Source organism: Ambystoma mexicanum, chromosome 6p (assembly GCF_040938575.1).
Source record: "Ambystoma mexicanum isolate Mex_15411 chromosome 6p, UKY_AmexF1_1, whole genome shotgun sequence".
Lineage (NCBI taxonomy): Eukaryota > Metazoa > Chordata > Amphibia > Caudata > Ambystomatidae > Ambystoma > Ambystoma mexicanum.
In genome coordinates this window covers 71294751-71316377 of record NC_090935.1, presented here as the reverse complement: position 1 = coordinate 71316377, position 21627 = coordinate 71294751, and the positions used below count along the sequence as shown (strand labels likewise).

Genomic DNA, 21627 nt, shown 5'->3' with positions numbered 1-21627 from the left:
ATTTGGTTCATTTAGCAGCACGTAAACCAACACCCAGGTGCAGGGAGATAGGACATGAAGCTACCTCACCACCCATTTAGCCCAACACCTCTCATCACCCATGCCTTCTGCCATGAAATTGTCTTCGTTCACAGTGTGCATGCTAAAATAATAATAAAATACCCACACTGTTAAAATGGGTGCAAAGCCAAGTGTGTAGCTTTAAGCCTGTTTTTGAACTTAATTTGTAAATATTGTAGTTGGTACTCTTATAATTTGCGATCCCCAGAAAAGAATACAATCATTTTTTCAATATGATATGGTTTGTTTATTTTTTGTGTCTCTGGTTCTTCGGTAGTTAAATCTTTCAATAATCTTGAGTGTGTCTCCTACAACAAGGTACTATTGCCTTGATGTACTCACCGATCTGAGTTGGATTTAACTACCGAGAAATATTATAATACAATCTAAAAAAACATGGAATGAAAAGTACAACTTAAATATCAATCTAGATCAAGAAAAACAGTAACAAGGAATCTCTCTTGAGGAACCACAGCTAAAGTTGTGGGGAAACACGTGTTGGGAGATCATTCACTTAATGATAATTCAAAACAAGGAACTGTATATATGTGTATGAAATGAATACATGCAAATATACATTGAAAGTATGCAATAAGGACAGTGAAAAAAATCCAAATGTATGAATTAAATACATGAAGAACCAGATACACAAAATCACACGTTATAAGAGTACCAACTGCAATATTTACAAATAATTAGGTCTCATATTGTTTCAGCCACAATATAGGCACTCTAAGTGCAGAACCTGGAACCTTAAATCAAAGCAGTACAAAGGATTCGCTCTAGGGGAGGAATAAAAGCTGACAGAGGCTGTACAACCTATTTTCGAACTTGTTTAGCACTCTTGGTAGTTGGAAAATAACCCCCATTGCAGAAGCACTCTGCATGGAGACAGAGAAGTGTCTCACCGTGTAGAGGCCGGGTCTCCTCGTCTGCAGATCATTGTTGTATTGCACAATGGCCTTGAGATGGGGCAGATGATCCTCAACCTATAAAAGACACACAAAGAATGTAATGGTCTTGATTTTAGCACAATCTGATTCAATAACGAATGACGGGAAATGGCAGCATTATGCACTTACTGATGATGTCCCACACACACGAGAGAACGTGAATCCCCCCCACAATCACATTAGAATGCTGCTGATGGTTGACATTTAACACATTTAAGTTAAGTCTTAACAACTTAATGTGCAACCTATGATATAGATTGTATCAATCCTAGTGTTTGCTGACCCAGTTACCTTACCATAAGGGTCTTTTACGTATTTCACCATAATCAGGCAGTGATAATTCTCCTGTGATCGATACCTGACAGTTTTTATATTTATTGGCTGGCAGTCTTGACAAGTTGGACATCATGGGATGAAATGAGTTGCCCAGGGTCATACACATAGTTCCACATTTAACTAATTATGATTCATTAAGCATTGCTGCCTATGTTGAAGACGATGTACTAGATGCATTATGTAACGAAACTGTGTATGATGAGGTGTGAGTCCTCCGCATGAACTTACACAGCTCCACAGGGAGCCCCCAAGAAAGTCGATCAGAAAAAGATTAGACAGGTCACCTTTGCAAACGCAGCTCCATTAAGGCATTGTGATAAGTGATCCGCAGGCATTGCAATTGGTCATAAACTGGTTAGCAAGAACCAAGGAGATGGTACACTTAGACATGTAACCCTGGATAATTGGAACAACTCGAAACCCAGTCTACAACCGCCCACTGTGAAGATAGCTGCTAAAAAAGAGCTAAGTATACTTGACCATAGGGGCAGACCGGGTGGATTATCGAGCCTGTCAAGTAGCATAACAGGTGGTACCTAAATGTGATTACTACCGACTGAAGGTGGCGACATGTGGGGGAGGTGCACCTTCAGATGTGGACATTGATCCAGCAGTTGAAAGGATCCCCCATAACCCAGCCATGGTCTGTGTTCCCATTGATCAGTATCTGAATGGCCATCACCAGGCTGGGAGACCGATACTAGCAACATTGGTAAAACATGAAGAATTGTACCCAAGGGCCGCCAGCCCGCTTTTGAATCATACCACTCAGTTAGGCATCTAGAGGAGTATATCAACATTGTCCCAATAAGCAGCAGAGACATAATACGAATTGAACTACCCCTATGGGAAAGTGTAATAAACTGGGCTCTGATCAACTTTGTGTCCCCCGTGGTGGTATACTTAATATTTACATGTAATGACACACTATTACAACTAGGATATAAAATGACAGTGTGTTATGACCATCGGACACTTTTGAATAAAGATTTCTGTTCACCCGTGGTAAGGGGCTTGGGTGGGTTGGTTAAGCCTTGCTCTGACGTTTCCGGGCAATATCATAGGGTGAATCCTGTAGAGGGCATCGTATCTGACAATACTAGACTTATATATAAGAACTCTTCCCGGGCCCACTTTCACAATGTCACACAGAGTAACCCAAAGGAGGTGGCGGCATATCAGCCACAATCCTATGAAAACCTTGCCAACCTGGGGGAACCTCCAACAGGGCATTGAAGGTGTGCCATAGCCAATTTGGAACACTAGGGGCTATAGCCACCCTGCGGGTAAGGATGGGACTGCCCCTCTAATAGCCAATTACGATATCTTTGTATTGCAGGAAACCTGGTTGGAGTCGACCATGTATTTTGGGGAATTTCATGTTTACCAAGTGAAGGCCAAAAGGGGCACTAGGTAGACCAACTGGTGGTCTCGCAATTGGTTTTAGCCAGGCTTTTGTATCACGGCAAATTGTTTTTACATCTGTAAGTAGTGCAATACAGGCAGTAGAAGTGAACATGTATATCCCCCATGATGTCCATTACCTAGAGTGAATCTTCAACCTACTCGGAGAGTTGTTGGCCGAGTGGTTGGGGTTAAGTGACAATCAACCAACCCTTATAGGCGTTGACTTTAACGCTTGCTGTCTTGATGCATATGAATGCCAAGTTGCCCTAATGTTGCAAAAAAATATCTAATGCTGCAAAATAATTGTAATGAAAAGAGCGCCTAATGGATCCAGTTTTGTGAGAAACTGGGGTTTAACGATGATGAATGGCAGAACTGAGGGGGGATGCCCCAGGATATTACACATGATGCATGGGCAAGAATAGAGAGACCCTAGACTACTTTTTTGGTAATGATGCGTGCCTGTTGAAAACCAGAGAGTTAAAAATTATAGCAAACTACTGGAGGGACCATGCCATTCTGATACTAATCCTCGACTATCACATGGCCCTGGTTATTTTCCAAGGTAGTAACAGGGTCCTCCCTACTCACGCTGGTAATCGCATTTGCTGGTCACCAAAGCATGTGTCAAAGGCAAACCAACTGTTTACTCGTGCTATCGCCTGCGATATTGGTAAGCTGGTCTTGTGGAAAGACAGCCATATGGAAGACTGGCTAAAACAACTAGCATTTAATATGGATGTGGTCCGAAGTGGAGATCTGATAGTAACGGAAAAACATAAAAACGTGATGCTAAAAGAACAATGAGGGGAAAGCTGAAATAGATAAGGGGGTGGCACTCCCAGTGAGAAGAGTCGCCAGGCTAAGGCAATTAAGGCCGACTATAGGCTATGGCTAAAAAGGGGGAGACACTCAGTCAGGAACAGTGAATGGCAAAATATGATTGGGGCCCGACAACGCAGAAATACTATTGATATTTGGAAGTTAAGGGTGAGAGAATGAAATTGATATTGAACCCCATTCAGGAAAAGGAGTGGGTTTATCACCTCAAGGATTCAAAAGGTGAGTATACAAATATCGCAGGGGTAGAATATTACCCAGGTGGCTGACCATTGACGATAGCCACAGACGTTATAGAAGGGATTATTACACATTTAAATAGCTCTAGGGCCCCTGGACCAAATGGACTGGCCAGCATTGTCCTAAAACAGGATCCTAGGGGATGGGCCAGACTCTTAAAAATGTTGTTTAATAGGGTGTGCACAGATCATGACATTGCTACTTCATGTCGACAGTCATTTCTCCTACCAATATACAGGAAAGGTAATAGACTGTCGCTGTGTGACTATAGATCACTGTCTCTTCTGGACGTCACAGGTACGATTTTTTCGATACTAGTATTGCGACAGATGCAGACATGGGTGGTGAAAAGGATCTGCTCCACTTTACACACACTGGTAGTTCCACCAAATATAACCAATGAGCCCTTGACATATAAGTCCATGATGCTGCAACAAAGGGTGGCTCAGCTCTATGTTATTTTTGTTGATTTTCACAGCGCCTTTGATGGGGTGAGTCACGCTAAATTATGGGCAAAAATGGAGGGGTGAGATTGCCCAAGGTGGCTCCTGTGTATCCTGAAGAGCTTGCATCATAACACGACCGGCAGAGTTAGGCTGGATAATGAGGGTACTATGACTTCTTCAATAGCGCTTAACAGGGGAGTCAAACAAGGCTGTGTCCTGGCCCAACTGTTGTATAATCTTTATCTGGCAGACCTACCAGTATGGTTGCAAAACGAGGTAGGATGCTGTGCAAGAATAGGTGGAGTGCCCATTGCAGGGCTTTTGTATGCTGATGATCTAGTCATTATTAATCATACCTTTACGGGTATAAAGCATATGGTTGAAACCTTGGTGGCATATGCGGCCGAGAATGAATTAGTGGTTAACATGTCCAAAGCAAAGGTTATGCAGGTCTCAGCTACAAAGGTAAACCCCCCTATTCTTAATACCAGCCTGGGAAATTTAGCCTATGTATATATGCACCCATATTTGGGCCTCGAAATTAGCTCTAGTCTGTCCTAAAGATATATTAAAGAAGATAAAATGGCCAAAAGTCGTAGGTTCACCTGTTTGATAGATAAATTAGCCAAACGGCTAGTTGATCTTTGGAGGGTATACTCACCCTATATCGGCAACGTTTTTGGCCGATGATTTTCTACGGTTGGAGGCATTACAGATGACTGACCTGAGTTGGACATATTGGAGGGCTACTTTTGGAAACGGGTTTTGAAATGACCAAGTATCACAACAGTGTTTAAGATTGGAACTGTGGTTGGTATCTTTGAGGGGCCCATACCTGGCCAGACAAGGAGGATTCCACATGAAGGCTAATTCAAACCCGAAATGTCAACTACTGTCACTAGTGAGATCTAAAATTACAAGCTATATGAGTGCCTAGATTGGATACCCGACTTTAAACAGGGAACGAATTCGGCACCTTAAAAACATTGTTTAAAAGAAAGCTGGAAAGTTGGGATTGGTGCAAAAATTATACATGTTTAGCGACATTGAGAAAATATTGATATGTGGCTATGTGTTCCATAAGTACTTAAATTGACAACCCTACCTCCGGCAGTGCTCCAGCCCTGCGATTCGCAACCTGATTATCAGACTGCGCACACATCAACGGCCATTACTAGTTTTCTTGGGGGCCTGGCTAAAGATACCTCTGGTTTAAAGAATATGGCGTGTATGTTGTATATGCAGATTAGCTATTTCAATTGAGACACCTAAGCATGTATTTACAGAGCGTAGCCTGCTGGGCTCTATATACACGACGATATTTGGCGGCCATGTTCACAACTAGGATTCAATAAAAAGTGAAGAGTTTGGACGTATGGCTTAAACTCTGACTTGAAGAGCCTGCGTATATTTCGCGGTACTGGCTACGGCGGCATATCATGAAAATACTTCCAGCAATAACGCTTATAGTGCAAAATGCTTAAATACTAATCGTAAAACAAATTTAAGTATTATGACGCAAGACTGACGAGGATTATGATGTCCAGGCTCGAACGTCCATTCTTGAATTTGAAACATTGAGGGTTAATTGTATTATTTATAGCTTATTTTTGCTTTTGGTATATTGCAATGGTAAAAGTGATGCTGAGAATGATATTAGCAATAATTCCTCAGGATAGCCTAGGACCTACAGAATTGTATGTATTTTATTTTGCTGATTGACTCTGACAGCAGAGCTATTTATTTAGGTAGGCCTAGATTTTACTACTTCTATTTTGCTTCTATCTAATTTATGTAGTGCAATGGATTTTAATGTGATTACTGAGGGTATTTTATGACATTTTATGGCATTTTATGAAGTTTTATGAAGTTCTATGAAGTATTAGGAAGCATTTCGTGATCGCGCCCTGAGAAATTGATTATTGTTATTATTATTATATTGTATCATGTTATGAATTGTAGTAATTGAATGTTTAAATCATTGTTTTGTAAAGATTATTTTAGAATCATATACAAACAAATAAATACATAAATAAATAAAATAACAGACATATGCCGGACTTGTACTTCCATTGTGCAAATAATACCCTGCTGTGACCTCCCCTTGTAGCCTCCTTGCGCCTGGGGGTCCTGACAGAATTCCAGGGGAAAAGCTGTCTAGAGCTCTGCCTCCTAACAGCAGGGGTACATCTAGAAATCATAGCGGGACACATATAGTGCGCATGGTGTACAGTGAAGACGAAAAGAGCATGCACAGCGGAACCTGATCCACACACGCCCCAGAGTCCTTCGGATGAAGAAGGAGCAGGCAGCCACCTCCTGCCCTGAAGCCACAGACTCCTCAGATGAGGAAGGAGCAGGCAGTCACCTCTGGCCCTGAAGCCACAGACTCCATCAGATGAGGAAGGAGCAGACAGCCACCTGCTGCCCTGGAGCCCCAGACTCCTTCAGAAGAGGAAGGAACAGGCAGCCACCTGCTGCCCTGGAGCTCCAGACTCCTTCAGGTGAGGAAGGAACAGACATCCACCTGCTGCCCTGGAACTCCAGACTCCTTCAGATGAGGAAGGAACAGGCAACCACCTGCTGCCCTGGAGCTCCAGACTCCTTCAGATGAGGAAGGAACAGGCAGCCACCTCCTGCCCTGAAGCCACAGACTCCTTCAGATGAGGAAGGAACAGGCAGCCACCTCCTGCCCTGAAGCCACATACTCCATCATGGGCCTTGGGTGCCAGAGAGACCTGCAGAAGCGATCACCTCACCTGAAGGATTTTCAGGAGCTGCTGATGGTCCTCCACAACAAGGATGTTGACATCACTGTCCGTGGCCACGTGTAGGCACGCCTCCGCCGAGCTTGTGGTGTACATTCCAACAGCAAAACCTCTGCAATGAAGATAAGAACATGTCATTTCCATCTCACATGTCTGAGGACAGAGTGCACTTACATGAACTAGGAAGAAATCCACTTGTGTGGCAACCTTATATTTAGGGAATTGCATACTCTGATAGTTTGCACCAGTCAGGAAAGGCACCTAACGACCATACAGATCATAAGCACAGCGTTCATGTGTGTAGGATTTCTTTGCGATTAGAGGCATCAGGGGCCACTATTCATCCATAGACAAATCCGAGAACATGCACCAGTAGTGCGATCATAGTGCACACACAGAAGACACAGAAGAGAGGCAGAGAATCCAGCAGCAGTTCACGCTCAGCTCACACAGGGAGGCACAGTACAGTAAGGAGCATGGACACAGGAAGGAGTAGTGACACACGATTGCACAGTACAGGAATTAGCAGTGACACATGAATGAGCAGTAACACAGGAAGGCACAGTACAGGAAGGCACAATGACACAGAAAGGAGCAGTGACACAGGAAGGAGCAGTGACACAGGATGGCACAGTACAGGAAGTAGCAGTGACACAGGAAGGCAGAGTACAGGAAGGAGCAGTGACACAGGAAGGAGCAGTGACACAGGAAGGCACAGTACAGGAAGGAGCAGTGACACAGGAAGGAGCAGTGACACAGGAAGGCACAGTTCAGGAAGGAGCAGAGGCAAATGAAGGCACAGTACAGGCAGGAGCAGAGACACAGCAAGGCACAGTGCAAGAAGGAGCAGTGACGCAGGAAGACACAGTACATGAAGGAGCAGCGCCACAAGAAGGAACAATGACACAGGAAGGCACAATACAGAAAGGCGAAGTGGCACAGGAAGAAGCAGCGACACAGCAAGGCACAGTGCAAGAAGGAGCAGTGACACAGGAAGACACAGTACACGAAGGAGCAGCGCCACAAGTAGGAACAATGACACAGGAAGGCACAATACAGAAAGGAGCAGTGGCACAGGAAGAAGCAGCGACACAACAAGGCACAGTGCAAGAAGGAGCAGTGACACAGGAAGACACAGTACACGAAGGAGCAGTGCCACGAGAAGGAACAATGACACAGGAAAGCACAATACAGAAAGGAGAAGTGGCACAGGAAGAAGCAGTGACACAAGAATGCACAGCACAGGAAGAAGCAGCGCATGATTTCAGCTGACCTTACCATCCTGCAATTGGCAGCTTAGACCAAACACAGAACGCCACACACAAGCAAGATTGCTAAGAAACAATAAAGACAGGTCGAGCACTAGGTGCACAAGGGCAGCCTGTGCTCACTCACTGACATACTCACATACTTATTTCATCTCTGTAGGACTGACAATTTAGTCACTCACTTACACCCTTATTCAGAGGAGGTCATTTAAGAGCTGCATCGGTACACATTTCTGTTCAACTGGCAGGCTGCAGCACAATTTTTCTTCATGTACTGAACAGGTGTAGGTATACATCAGAGACATGCAAGCACCCCTCAATCAGGAAACGTACAGTGCATGCAGGACACATGAGTCCAATTACCATCTACACCTCCTCAGAGGTACTCTTCCTTTCTCACCTTCCCCCAGCGGGTGACTGTCTCCAGAGCTCTGAATCTCTCAAGGCTGGACTACTGCAACAGCCTCTTTGTCTACCTCCCTGCCTCTGCTCTACGCCCTCTGCAACTCATCCAGAACAGAACCACAAGACTTATCCTAGGCCTCAAGCCCAGGGACCACATTTCTCTGGTTATGTTATGTTATGTTATGTTACTTGGCATTTATATAGCTCTCCATATATCGTTGGTATGATCTCAAAGTGCTGGTAGGTTAAACACCCTCGGGAACCACAGTTCTGGTCAGTAGAGAGAGATAGAGTTGTAGGGTGCGTGGTGCACCGGATATGTGTGCAGCTGATGTAATTGCCGGATGGTAGCTGCATCGTAGCATTAGGTGTGGTGCTGAAGATATCAGTTGGATGTGTGCAGTGTGGTGGGTGCACACCCAGACTGTGTTCTGGCTGCGTAAGGCCTGAAGTACGCTTATGTGAGCAACTAGGCCGGAATGTCATCGGATAGCTGTGTTTTATTAGGGTGATGAGGTGTTCATGGGGTAGTATTTGTATGTGAGCAGCTAGGCCGAGTTTGTCAGGGGTATAGCTGTGTTCTAGTTCTGTGATGGAGTATAGTAGAGAGTAAGCGTAGTGATGTGATATGATGGTAATCATTAAAACGCTAGAGACCAGGCACATGAACAGGATGGCAGGGAACACAGCAACACACAGACACACAGTGACAGGGGGCTGGGCCTACAGCAACAGGAGGGTGCATACGGATGTATAGCAACAGCATGGGGCACAGTGACACATGTGTGGGGCATGCTAACATTTACATTTGCATTTCTATCTAGATGTGATTCAGGCTAATGTTCACGATTTCATCCAAGTGTGGCACATGCTACCATCTACAACTCTACCCAGGTGTGGGACATGCTAAAAAAGGTTCTAAAATCCCTCCACTGGCTCCCTGTGGATGCAAGGATATAGTTCAAGACCCTCTGCATTGTCCATAAGACTTTATGGGGGATGGGACCTACCTATCTGCAATGATGTCTTCCCAAATACTGTCCTTCCTGAGCCCTCCGCTCATCTACCTCCAACCTTCTGCGAGTGACCCGGTTCTCCGTCTACATCACCCTTCTGTGGTGTACTATATGTGCACCCTGTGAGGCTCTTCTACATCACCCTTTTGTGGTGTGCTTTCTGTGGACACTGAGAGGCTCTTCTACATCACCCTTCAGTGGTGTGCTCTTCTAGTCAGAAGCTGGGGTAAGTACTGAGAGATGACGCTTACATGGGCCATTGACAAGAGCAGACCACGGATGCAAGTGCAAAGGGCTGGAGGCAAGTGCGGGAGACTGGCGAGGGCGCCTGCGACCTGTGTGACTCTGAGGTACACCAGGCGGAAAGTCAGCAAGCTTAAGCAAAAAGGAAGAGAGAGAGAGGATAGAGCAGCCTGTATAGGAGGAAGGGCCAGAAGAAAAGACATCCCCTGACTCTACTTTCTCACTGATCTGTCTCGCATGAGTAGAGGATATTTTTGTATTTGTATTTATTTTATTTGTATTGCGCACCTTGCTCGGAGGCATCTGGGCGCATTTCTTGAGAAACTGTACAATTGATTACATAGAAGGTACACGAGTTAACAGTTGGTTACAGGCATAGTAAAGAACAGGCATAATAAAGTACAATAGGCGATACAATAGGCGATTGGTCAGGGACCAAAAGCATAATATTTGAGAGAGTACATACATATGCAAAAGACACAAGGCCTCATTACGACCCTGATGGTACGGAGTGAACGGCGCCGTAAAAGATGCCGGCGCCGTTCACCCCATACCACCGCATTACGAGTTCCCCTCGCGGGACACGGTAAGCATGCCTGGGAAAACCAGGCGTGCTTACCGGGTCCCGTGAGGGGAAGAGGGAGCAAACAACGGGCCATCTCATAATGGCCCGTTGTTTGCTCCCTCTCCCATTCCCATTCAGCCCTATGGGGGCTGAAATGGGAATGGGGAAGAACCGTGTCCGGGTCCTTGGAGGGAGGATTACCGGGCCTTCCGAACTCGGAATGGCCTGGTAAGTCCTCATTCCGAGAACCCAGACCCCGACGCGATTTCAGCGGCAGCCATGCCGCCAATAGCGGCATGTTACCGCCAAACTCGTAATGAGGGCCACAGTTTCTAAAATAGATACATATATTTACATGAGTATGTAGTTTCTAGATTTACAGGAGGTGAATGAATGAATTAGAGGAGAGGGTTTACGTGCATGCGGTAGCATGGTCCTGCTCAGAGAGCCAAGATTTTACTTTATTCTTAAATGCGAAGTAAGAGGGTTCAGATATGAGTGTGGAGGGTAGTGTGTTCCACAGTTTGGCGGTGAGGACTGGGAAGCTGGATCCCCCGGCCTTCTGGAGCTTGAATCTGGGTATCGCTAGTGAGTGGACTTGAGCAGTTCTTGAGGTTCTGCTAGAGGTGAGGGCAATGAAGCGGTTGGCAAGGTAGACAGAGGCCTGGTTGGCTTGGGACTTATGAGTTAGAGCAAAAGTTTTGAGTGATATTCTGATGGCAACAGGAAGCCTTCGAAGGCTTCGATGAGTGTCTGAGATATAACATTTTCTAGGGATGTTGAGGGCTGCTCTAATGGCATTAGTCTGTTTAACCTGGAGCTTGTTGATGTTTCTTTGACTGGTCCCTAGGTAGAGGGCATTGCAGTAGTCCATTTTTGCCATAACAAGGGTTCTGGCGAGGATAATGAAGTTAGGGGCTGTTAGGAAAGGTCTACATGCTGTTATGAGCTTGCAGGTGTAGGCCGAGGCTGATAGAACAACATTGGTTTGTCTTGTGAGTGACAAGGTAGAGTCAAGGTAAATACCTAATGTTTTTGTGTCGTTGGAAACCTTAATGGTGTTCCCATCAATAATGAAGGATTTGAAGGCAGGGTCTAGTTTATTGAGTGTAATTTGCGAACCTAAGATGAGTAACTCGGTTTTTTCATCATTTAGACACAATCCATGATGCGCCATTTAGGCCTGAATGACTGAGTAGACATTGTTAAGTGCCTTAGAGTCGATCATGTGGTTGCCAGTGATAGGGATGAGTAGCTGGGTGTCTTCTGCGTAATTGGTATAGGTGACACCCAGATAGTCGAGCATATCGAAGAGAGGCTTCGTAAACAGATTATACAGTGGAGGGGATACACAAGAACCTTGTGGGACCCCGCACAGTACTAGTGACGATTCAGCAGATGCGGTTGGTGAGAAGACCCGCATGGTTCTGTTTGGCAGGAAGGATCTGATCCAGGAAGTGGCTTTGTCTGTGAAGTGGGCAGCTGTTTTAAGATGTTGGCACAGAATTTGGCAGTTGACCAAATCAAAAGCTGCCGATAAGTCAAGCAGTAGTAATAGGGCCAGCTTACCCTTATCTTTAAATCCCCTATTTGGGTTTTTAGGTCAATAAGGGCAGTTTCTGTTCCATGTCTAGGATGGGAGCCCGATTGGCGGAGGACTAGAAATTTGTTAGATTCAAGGTAGGCTTGAATTTGTAAATAGGCTGCCCTATCCCAAGTTTTTAGTAGGAAGGGCACAGTGGTAATGGGTGTATAGTTGGCAGGGTTGTTAGGATCAAGGGTGGGTATTTTGTTTAAGGAGATAACCCAGGCATCCTTGAGGTTATCGGGACAATACCAGATTTAAAGGAAGGGTTTGTAAAGGTGGCGATGACGGGAGCAAGGTCGTGGGCGGCCTCCTTGATGATAGGTGCTGGGCAAGAGTCACCTTGACAGTTGGTCCGTTTGAGTTTTTTAATAATGTTTTTGACTTCCCAAGTGGAGAGGGGTGAGAAGCTAAATGGTTTAGCGGGATATGATTATGCAGTAATGTTATATGCAGGAGAGCTAGGTGCTGGATCTGGCACTAAGCTACATTTTTTTTATTGATTTTAGTTTGCAATGTGGAGATTTTGTCAAGGAGTGCTTTTTGGATGTTGGTGCACCATGAGGTGTCACTGTTTCACTGGTCCGGAGGGGCTGTAGGAGACTCAAGTTCTTTGAGAATCTTTAAGAGCTCTTTGGTGTTAGATTCAGCCTGCAAGATGTGTGTCTTGTAGGTATCTTTTTTAGCTATGAATATAGCTTCTTTGTAGTTGGAAGATGCAGTGGTCAGTGTACTTTTATTGGCGACAGATGGGATACTTTTCCAATGCGCCTCTGCGTTTGTTTTTGCTTTGCGGAGGTCTCTGAGATGAGGTGTAATGGGGCCGTGGTTTTTGTTTACGCATTTTTAGCGGGGCTATATAGTTTAGAGCTTTTAGGATGGCGTGATTGTAGGTGGACTGTAGGATCGGGACCATATGACGAGACCTTTTTAAGAAGGGGGAGGATTAAAGGAAGCAGTTTCTCCTTTGTAATGTCCTTCTTGTAACGAGTGTTAATGGCTGGAGCGATGTTCGTTTTAGTGCTTGGAGGGATGGCTTTGATGGTGAAAGTTATTGTGTGGTGATCAGACCACGTGCACGGTATGATGGATGTCAGGTTAATTGTGCAGTTCAGGTCCACAAGCCAATCAAGGGTTCTCCCTTTGATGTGAGTGGGTTCCTGGATGTGGTGGGTGAAGCCTAGATCTGTTAGAATATTGGCCAGGTCAAGGGCTTTGGTGTCATTAGGGTCTTGGAGGCCAAGATTGAAATCACCAAGTAGTATAATTTGTGAATTGGGCTTGGCTTTGGTAGCAAGGGTGGTGGAGATATCCTCAGCGAAGGAGGAGATAGGTCCAGGCAGTCGGTAGATGAGGTGCAATGTGGCAGTGTGATTAGGAGAGATGGGTAATTTGATAGTTAGAAGTTCAGCAGATGGGATCTGAGGGTATGGAATAGGTCTCAGCTCAAGGGAGCTCTTGGGGATAATGGCAATTCCACCACCTTCTGATTGGTTGGTACTCCTGTCGCATCTAATGATGGCGTAATTATCTGGTATTGCCAAGGACAGTGCAGGGCCAGCTGCAGCACAAAGCCATGTTTCTGTAATGGCAAGGAAATCAAGGTCTTCAGTTATGATGAAGTCCGCAATGTCAAGGGTGTGCGCTGGGAGGGATCTGGCATTGATTAGGGCACTTTTGACCAGGGAGGCTTTAGTACTAGTAGGGCTGTTGTCAGAGATATTTGTGATAATGTTGTGGGTAAGGGTCATGGTGCCGGTGGAATTGATCACATTAGTCGGATTGTCTTGGTTGGATGATAATTTGCTCTTGATGCAAGGGTGTGGGCGGCAGGTTTTGGTGCAGGTTTTGTAGCAAAATCTAGAGCCTAGTGTCTGATTTCTGAGGTAGGTTGCGCAGGGTTGGTTTGGTGTTGGTTTGGATGCGAAATGTAGCCAAAGGACTGGGGAGTTCAAATAGGGGTTGAACGGTACCTTCTGTGTGAACACCACTGAAGAATGTATCATTTCATTGGAAATCCTGACCCTTATCCAGCTGGCACTAGACCTGTAAAGGGAATGACTGTCTGAGCAGAGAACATCAACTGGAGAGAGAGAGGGAGGGAGCGAGACCGTTTACAAGTGGAATGGAAGAAGCTGGAAAGGAGCTGATAGGGCCCAGGGAAGGGTGGTGTAGCAGAGCCTCATGTGGTCCACAGATAACACACCACAGAAGAGTGGTGTAAAAGAGCCTCATGTGGTCCACAGACAACACACCACAGAAGGCTGGGTAGAAGAGCTTCACAGGATCCACAGACAGCATACCACAAGAGGACGATATAGAAAGGAGCCTCAGAGGGTCCAGAGACAGGCCCCACAGACGGGTGGTGCAGCAGAGCCGCATGGGGTCCACATATAGTATACCATTTAAGGGTGTTATAGAAGAGACTCACAGGGGCCACAGAAAGCACACCACAGAAGGGTGATGTAGAAGGACCCTACAGGTTTCTCAAATAGCACACCATAGGAGGGTGATGTAGAAGAGCCTCACAGGGTCCCCAGATAGGACCCCACTAAAGGGTGATGTAGAAGAGACTCATGGGGTCCAATGATAGCCCACCACAGAAAAGCGATGTAGACATGAGCATCACAGAGTCCAAAGATAGCACATCACAGAAGGGTGGTGTAGAAGACCCTTACAGGGCCCACAGATAGCACTCCACAGAAGGGTGGTATAGAAGAGCCTCACATGGTCCACAGACAGCACACCACAAGAGGCTGGTGTAGATGTTCTTCACAGTGTCCACATATAGCACACCAAAGAAGGGCTATTTAGAATAGCCTCACGTGGTCCACAGATAGCACACCACAAAAGGATGCTGTAGAAGAACCTGACAGGGTCCACATATAGCACTTTACAAAAGGGTGATGCAAAATGGCATCAAAGGGTGAACAGATAGAACACCATAGATGGGTGATGTAGAAAAAAGCCTCATATGGTCTACAGATAGCATATCACAGACGGGTGAGGTAGAAAAGACTCACAGTTTCCACATATAGCACACCACAGAAGGGTGTTCTAGGAGTGTTCTAGGAGAGCCTTACAGGGTCTACAGATAGCACACGAAAGAAGGGTGATGTAGAAAAGCCTCACATGGTCCACAGAAAGATAGCACAAAGGAAGGGTGGTGGAGTGTAAAGACTGGAGGGGTGGTCTGTACTTCTGCTCTCTATATGGCAGAGGACAGGCACAGAGGACCCCAGCCAAGATTCTCTATTATTGGTATCGTGGTCGAGCAATCAAGGCCTAGCTTCTCAGGAGGTGATGCAGGCTGGTTCTTAAGTACAGTGTAGTCCTCAAGCGCCCACAAAGGAATGTCCACACACTGTATTAGTTAAATCACAGTCTTTATATAATTAAGTTCAAGGTTATATACAATCACAATAACTCACTTTGTGCTTAGTTAATCTATAATGGCAAATATATGCAGTTCTAAGTGGTACCACAATTGTTATCAGATCTCATTAAAGTGCATCAACTATACTCTGGTCAAATGTCTCACAGATCACCCAATAAAGGAAACCAACAATAGAACTAGAAGGAACGCAGTTGGTTAGATCAATTGGCAGAATACTGGCCCCTACCAACTAGGCACTATACACAGTATAGGGTGGCCCAGAAGACAGTGCCTGCAATTCGCTCACTCTTCGTGCAGATGTTAAAGCAACCAAGAAAACGGTTTTCAGCGTTAGTAATCTAAATAGGCAAATGTGAAAGGGTTCAAAAGGGGCACACATTAAAAACTTTAGAACCAGATTAAGGTCCCAAACTGGGACTTGGAAAGAAGAAGGAGGGAACACATTGGTGAGTCCCTTTAAGAATTGTATTATCAAAGGAATTTTAAAGCAGACACATTCTTCCGAAAAGCACTAGAAAATGGAAAGCTCTGCAAGAGAACATTTAATGGTCCCAACATTGAGGCCTCTTTGTGCCAGGGACAAGAGGAAAGACAACACTTCTGGGATAGAACATCGAAAAAGATCAACATTCTTTTCCCTGCACCAGTTGCAAAACGTATTCCAATGGCAACGGTACAGAGATTTTGTTGCTGGCCTTCTTGCTGAAAGCAACACCTCCATGACGTCATCTGGAAGGTCCAATCCTTGTATCTCAGCCTTTCAGATACCAAGCATGAAGGTTGAGAGTCCTGACCTCTGGATGGAGAACCTGGCCCTCCATTTGTGAGAGAAGTTCCTCTCTCTGAGGAAGACGTAACGGAGGGCAGATGGACATGTCTAGAAGGTCCGGGTACCACATTCTCCTGGCCCAATCCAGGTTCAATTAGGATCATGCGATTTCCAAACCGTCTCAATCTCCTGATGATTTGAGGAATGATGGGAATCGGAGGGAACGCGTATAGCAATGGGAAGTTCCACTCCACCAGAAACGTGTCCCCTAGGGCTCCTCTTGGGGGAAATTCACTTGAGCAATACTTTTCGCACTTCCGGTTGATTCTGGACGCAAACAAGTCTACTTGAGCGGTTCCCCAAACGGTGAAGATCTCCTGAAGGACTTCCTGAGCCAGTTCCCACTCGTGGAACACCGTACTCTGCCTGCTCAGAGCGTCCGCCGTCATATTCTACTCCCCGGCTAGATGAACTGCTGTTAAGGAGATTCCTTCTTGAATTGCCCAATAACAGAGCTGCCTTGCCTCTCTGCACATAGGTAGTGACCTACACCTCCTCTTTTATTTAGGTAATGCATGGCCACTGTGTTGTCAGTCATTATCAGGAAAGTTTTTCCTCTGGCAGATGGCAGAAAAGCCTTCAGCGCTAGTCTTATTGCTCTCAGCTCTAAAAGGTTGATGTGTAGTTTGGACTCCGATGGAGACCAACGACCACTGATTGTCAGATCATTGGCATGAGCTCCTCACCCCATGAGTGAGGCGTCCATCACAACTGTAATCTCCAGCCATGGTTGCCAAAAATGTTCTCCTTTTAGGATGTTCTCTGTGCAAATCCACCACCGAAGATCCTGCCGAACGCTGTTCGGAATCTGAAGGAGATCCGTCATTTGACCTGAGAACTGGGACCATTGCGTCTTTAGAGCCCATTGAAGGGATCTCATTCTCAGGCGTGCTTCTGGCACTAGGAAAATGCTGGATGCCATGAGGCCAAGCAACCTTAAGAAGTCGAGGGCCTGGAGATTAAGGGCATTTTCGAATTTGGAAACCATCTGAAGAATGTCTTGAGCCCTTGACTTGGGAGGCAAGCTCTTTCCCAAGGATGTGTCTAATACAGCCCTTATGTACTGGAGCTGTTGGGAAGGTGTCATTTGTGACTTCTTGAAATTGAGGGAGAAGCCCAGTCTGTGGAGGAAGTGGCATGTGACTTTCAGATGATCCAGTGTTTGCTCGGCAGAACGCGCCCTGATCAACCAATCGTCCAGGTAGGGGTAGACGTGAATCACCCCTCTCCTGAGGTGCGCTGCCACCACTACCATTAACTTGGTGAAGTACGTTGGGGCAGAGGTCGACCCGAATGGCAGGATTCGAAACTGATAGTGCGAGTCGCCAACTATGAACCTCAGGTATTTTCTGTGCTTGAGATGGATGGGCACATGAAAATAAGCATTCTGGAGGTCCAATGACACCAACGAATCCTGAAGTTGAAGGGTTTGAAGGATCGGAGAGAGCGTGACCATCTTGAACTTGTCCTTCCTGAGGAGCTTGTTCAAGCCTCTTAAGTCCAAGATGGGTCTCAGTCCTCCGTCCTTTTTGGGAATCAAAAAATATGGGGAGTACCATCCCTTGTTCCTCTCCGCTACAGGTACTGGTTATATAGCACCTTTCTCCAGCAGGGTTAAGACTTCCTGCTGTAGGAGCGGGTCTGGAAACTTCAAAGAGTGTCTCCCTGGTCGATTGAAATGAGTTTGCGTTAGAAAAGGAAGGCAGTAACCTTGGGCTATTATTTCTAGAGCCCAAACATCTGAAGTAATGGCTCGCCATTCTTGCAGATGCTTTGACAGCCTGCCTCCCACAGGTGTCTTGTGATGCAAGTCCTCAAAGTGGTTTTGTGGCGGTTGCTGCGGCCGCTGATGGTAAAGAGGCTGCAGCTGGGGCTGGCTTTGCACGTTTTCCTCGTCCACCACAAGTTGCTTTTTTCTGGCCTCTTGACTGGCCATTACTCTCGCCTTTCTATATGAGGAGTAGTAACGATAGGACCATCCCCTCCAAGACTGTCCTGATGCACAAAAAAGTCTGAGGTTGCCTAATAGCAGCTCCTAAAGATTTGGCAGCCACTTTTGAGGTCTGCAACCTCTCAAGGCTCTCGTTATCCTTGTTGCCAAAAAGGTGAGACCTGTCAAATGGCATGTTCAAAAGACGGTTTTACACGTCTGCTGCAAAACCCGACTTTCGCAACCACGCAAATCTGCGCATTACCGTGCTAGTGGCCATGGACCTGCATGCACTATCTGCAGTGTCCAATCCAGACTGAAGGGATTCCTGCATGGCCCCCTTTCCATTTCTAACAATGGCTAGGAATCCTTCCCTTTCTTCCCCTTATGGTATGTGCTCCGCCACCATTGCAATGCACTCCCACAGAGTGTACGAAACTTTTGCCAAAGCACATGTGCAGTTGGCCGATTTTAATGCCATACTCCCAGCTGAAAATACCTTGCGGCCCAACCATCCACACGCTTGTCGTCCCTATCCGGAGGAATGGAAGGGTACGCCACCTTATTTGAAGCTGTGGCTGCCTGAACCACCAGACTCTCGGGAGTAGGGTGTTTGGACAGATAGCCGGGGTCGCTACTGCAAGGCCGGTATTTTGAAGCGAGGGACTTTTTTGGCCACCCTATTTTGAAAGGCTAAATGGAAGGGTAAAATCGGATCTTCGGTGGGGCCATGATCCAATATATCAGTCAGATCATCCTGGATGAACTGAGTTGGTGGTCTAGCCCATCCTAAATAATCGACCACCTTTGTCATTAGCTGCCTATATGAGGGACTGGCATGTTCCCCTGGTTCTGGCCTGCCAAAATCTGTCTCAGGTGAAGTGTCAATTTCACTTGAATTATGCAAGGTTTCCACCAGATATCTCATTCTGCTTTCCTCAGAAATCAGGCATTCTGGGACATTCGGGGTGCCATACTCTAGGCTGAAAGGAACATCCTCCTCCTCAGACCTCTCTTGTTCTTCAAAAATTGAAGCTAAGGATTTAAAATATTCTTTCCTTTGTAGAGGTTTCTACATTTTTTCTAGAGGAGGTGTAGCAGTAGAGACTAAAGGCTTTACAGTCTTTGCAGCTTTTTCTTTTGCTGCTATTTTGACAGTTTCTGGCTGAATTGGAGCCTTAGAAACATTTGCCGCTGAGAGCTTCTGGTTCGACGTCGACAAGGGCGTCGATGGCGCCGATGAAATAGTACTTGTCGACGGAGCTGGCTTAAAGGGCGATGAGGCGCTCCTCGAAGACTCACCCTTCGACGTGTGTCGGGTTCCGGACGGCGACATTAACCTTGAGCGATCGACTCGACTCAAGCAATCTTTTTCGCTCGGGGTCCTGGAGGGTTCCCGATCTTTTCTCCTTCGATCACCCGGGCTCGAGAGCGCACGAGTGTCGGAACGTTAACTCTCCCGGTGGGCTTCCGAGGAAGGCGCGGACCGAGGCTAAGCCTTTTCAAAATGCTCCATCATTTTAATTCTAAATGCTTCCCATTCTTCGGAGGAAGAATGTTTTGTGGGGAATTTCATTCTCTTGGGGGATTCGTCCGAGGACGAGGTGGAAGGGGAACGGTGGCGTCTTTTTTTGGACTTTTGCGTCAAAGCCTAAGAGTGGTGTGAACCACTTTGGGACCTAGACCGATGCTTTTGCCTTTCGCATCGAGGAGATTTCTCCTCACGGGACCTCAACTCGACGCTTCAGGCTTTTCGGTCAGGTTTTCCACCTACCTGCACTTTTCCCTTCCTCTCTCGCAAGGCCTTCCCCGTCATTGCCTGACACTTCGTAGAGGCCTCCATGTTGTGGCCTTCACCGAGGCACCACGGACATTCTCGGTGCGGATCCATGATGGACATTTTAAAACTGCAGGATTTACAATTTTTGTACCCTGAACGCAGGGTAGTTGGGGTCAACGATGAGGACATCTTGAATACCGCTTCACAATAACTGCGTCGCAGAACTACTCGAGGCGCGCTGAGTCTCTGAAGCAATATGTACTGTGAAAAAACTGAACTGCGGACAACGGGCGCCACACGTGCTACTTGTATACCCGATGACATCACCCTCGACACGGGCCTTCAAGGGACTTCAACTCAACGACATTGATGCACGGCGCCCTCTGCTGAGAAACAATTTCCGAAGCAGCTAAAGCTCGATGGAATACATCTCTCTAAGATGAGGAATACATTGGAGGACAAAATCCATTCGAAAGGTGATTTAGAAAAGCCTCATAGGCACTGCGCAACAGTGTGATGTAAAATAGCTTCTTTCCTGTCCCCATTTCTCAGAAGAGATTTGTGTTGCATGTATTGTGGTAGTGGATGTCTTAGCTCAACAAGTGTACACTGCATAGCATGCTGGATGGAGGCAACACAGTTTGCTCGTTCAGCAGCCTGCCTGTGGCTGTGAGTTGTAAGGTAAACCTCCAGACAACCGACCATATAAAAAACAATCCTCTGAGGAAAAAAGCTTGGTGTAACTCTTTGCAAGGAAAACAAGATTGATTTTGTATACAAAAAGGAAAAAGGTGACGGAGGGTGCCTTAGACCCCAACTGCCATGGAGCTCGCTTTGGGTTAGTTCAATAATTGCAAGTAGTTAAATCGAAATATATCGTCACTTGTGAAGCAAACAGTATACAGTGTTATCCTGCCACCCTTATTGGCTACCTCCTAAATACATACTACTAGTCTTCTATAGTCCCTTGCCCTCTAACATGCCCTCTAACATGTGGTCATGTGGTTACGTGATATGTTACCCTCCCCACAGGCCTATTTACATGGCTTGCACCTGGTCATTAACATGAGCTCAGCGGATATTCTCGAGGTTAAATGGGCCCTTCAGAATTAATAAGAGTTTCTCTCCAACATAGACATACTGTTGCCCCCATCATGATATGATGTGATATGGCATTTATAAAGCGCCCATACACAAGTGTTTCAAGACGCAACAAGGCTTGGGAGGGGAAACAGAGGGAAGACAAGGACAACGATCCCACTAGACCAGGTGACATTGTGATTGCGCAAGTGCAGGGTAGGCAGAAGGGGAAAAGAGCGGCGGGAAAGGGGAGGGGATAGTGCAGTACATAGGATAACAGTAAGATGAATAAAGACAATAAATAAATAAAGAAAGAAAATTGTGGCCAGCAGGTGGCAAGTGCAAGGGTAAGTGCAGCCATCAGGTGTCCAGGTGCTAGTCAAGGCTGAAGGGGTACAGAACATTCCCCGAGTGCAGGGTTGCCAGGGTGCAGTGCAGGTGTGCAACTGGCAGGGAGGGTACCTGGGCCACAGATCAGA

At 46.2% G+C, this 21627-nt stretch overlaps 1 protein-coding gene across 1 annotated transcript in view; it reads right to left on the bottom strand.

Annotated features, from left to right (window-relative positions):
* LOC138510876 (long-chain-fatty-acid--CoA ligase ACSBG2-like) overlaps positions 1 to 21627 on the bottom strand; it is a 366119-nt gene that overhangs the window by 260212 nt on the left and 84280 nt on the right. The window contains exons 4-5 of the mRNA XM_069626532.1: positions 7042 to 7162; positions 969 to 1049 (exon numbers count right to left, since the gene is read on the bottom strand). Coding sequence (XP_069482633.1) covers positions 969 to 1049; positions 7042 to 7162 — 202 coding nt within the window. The remainder of the gene's footprint in view (positions 1 to 968; positions 1050 to 7041; positions 7163 to 21627) is intronic.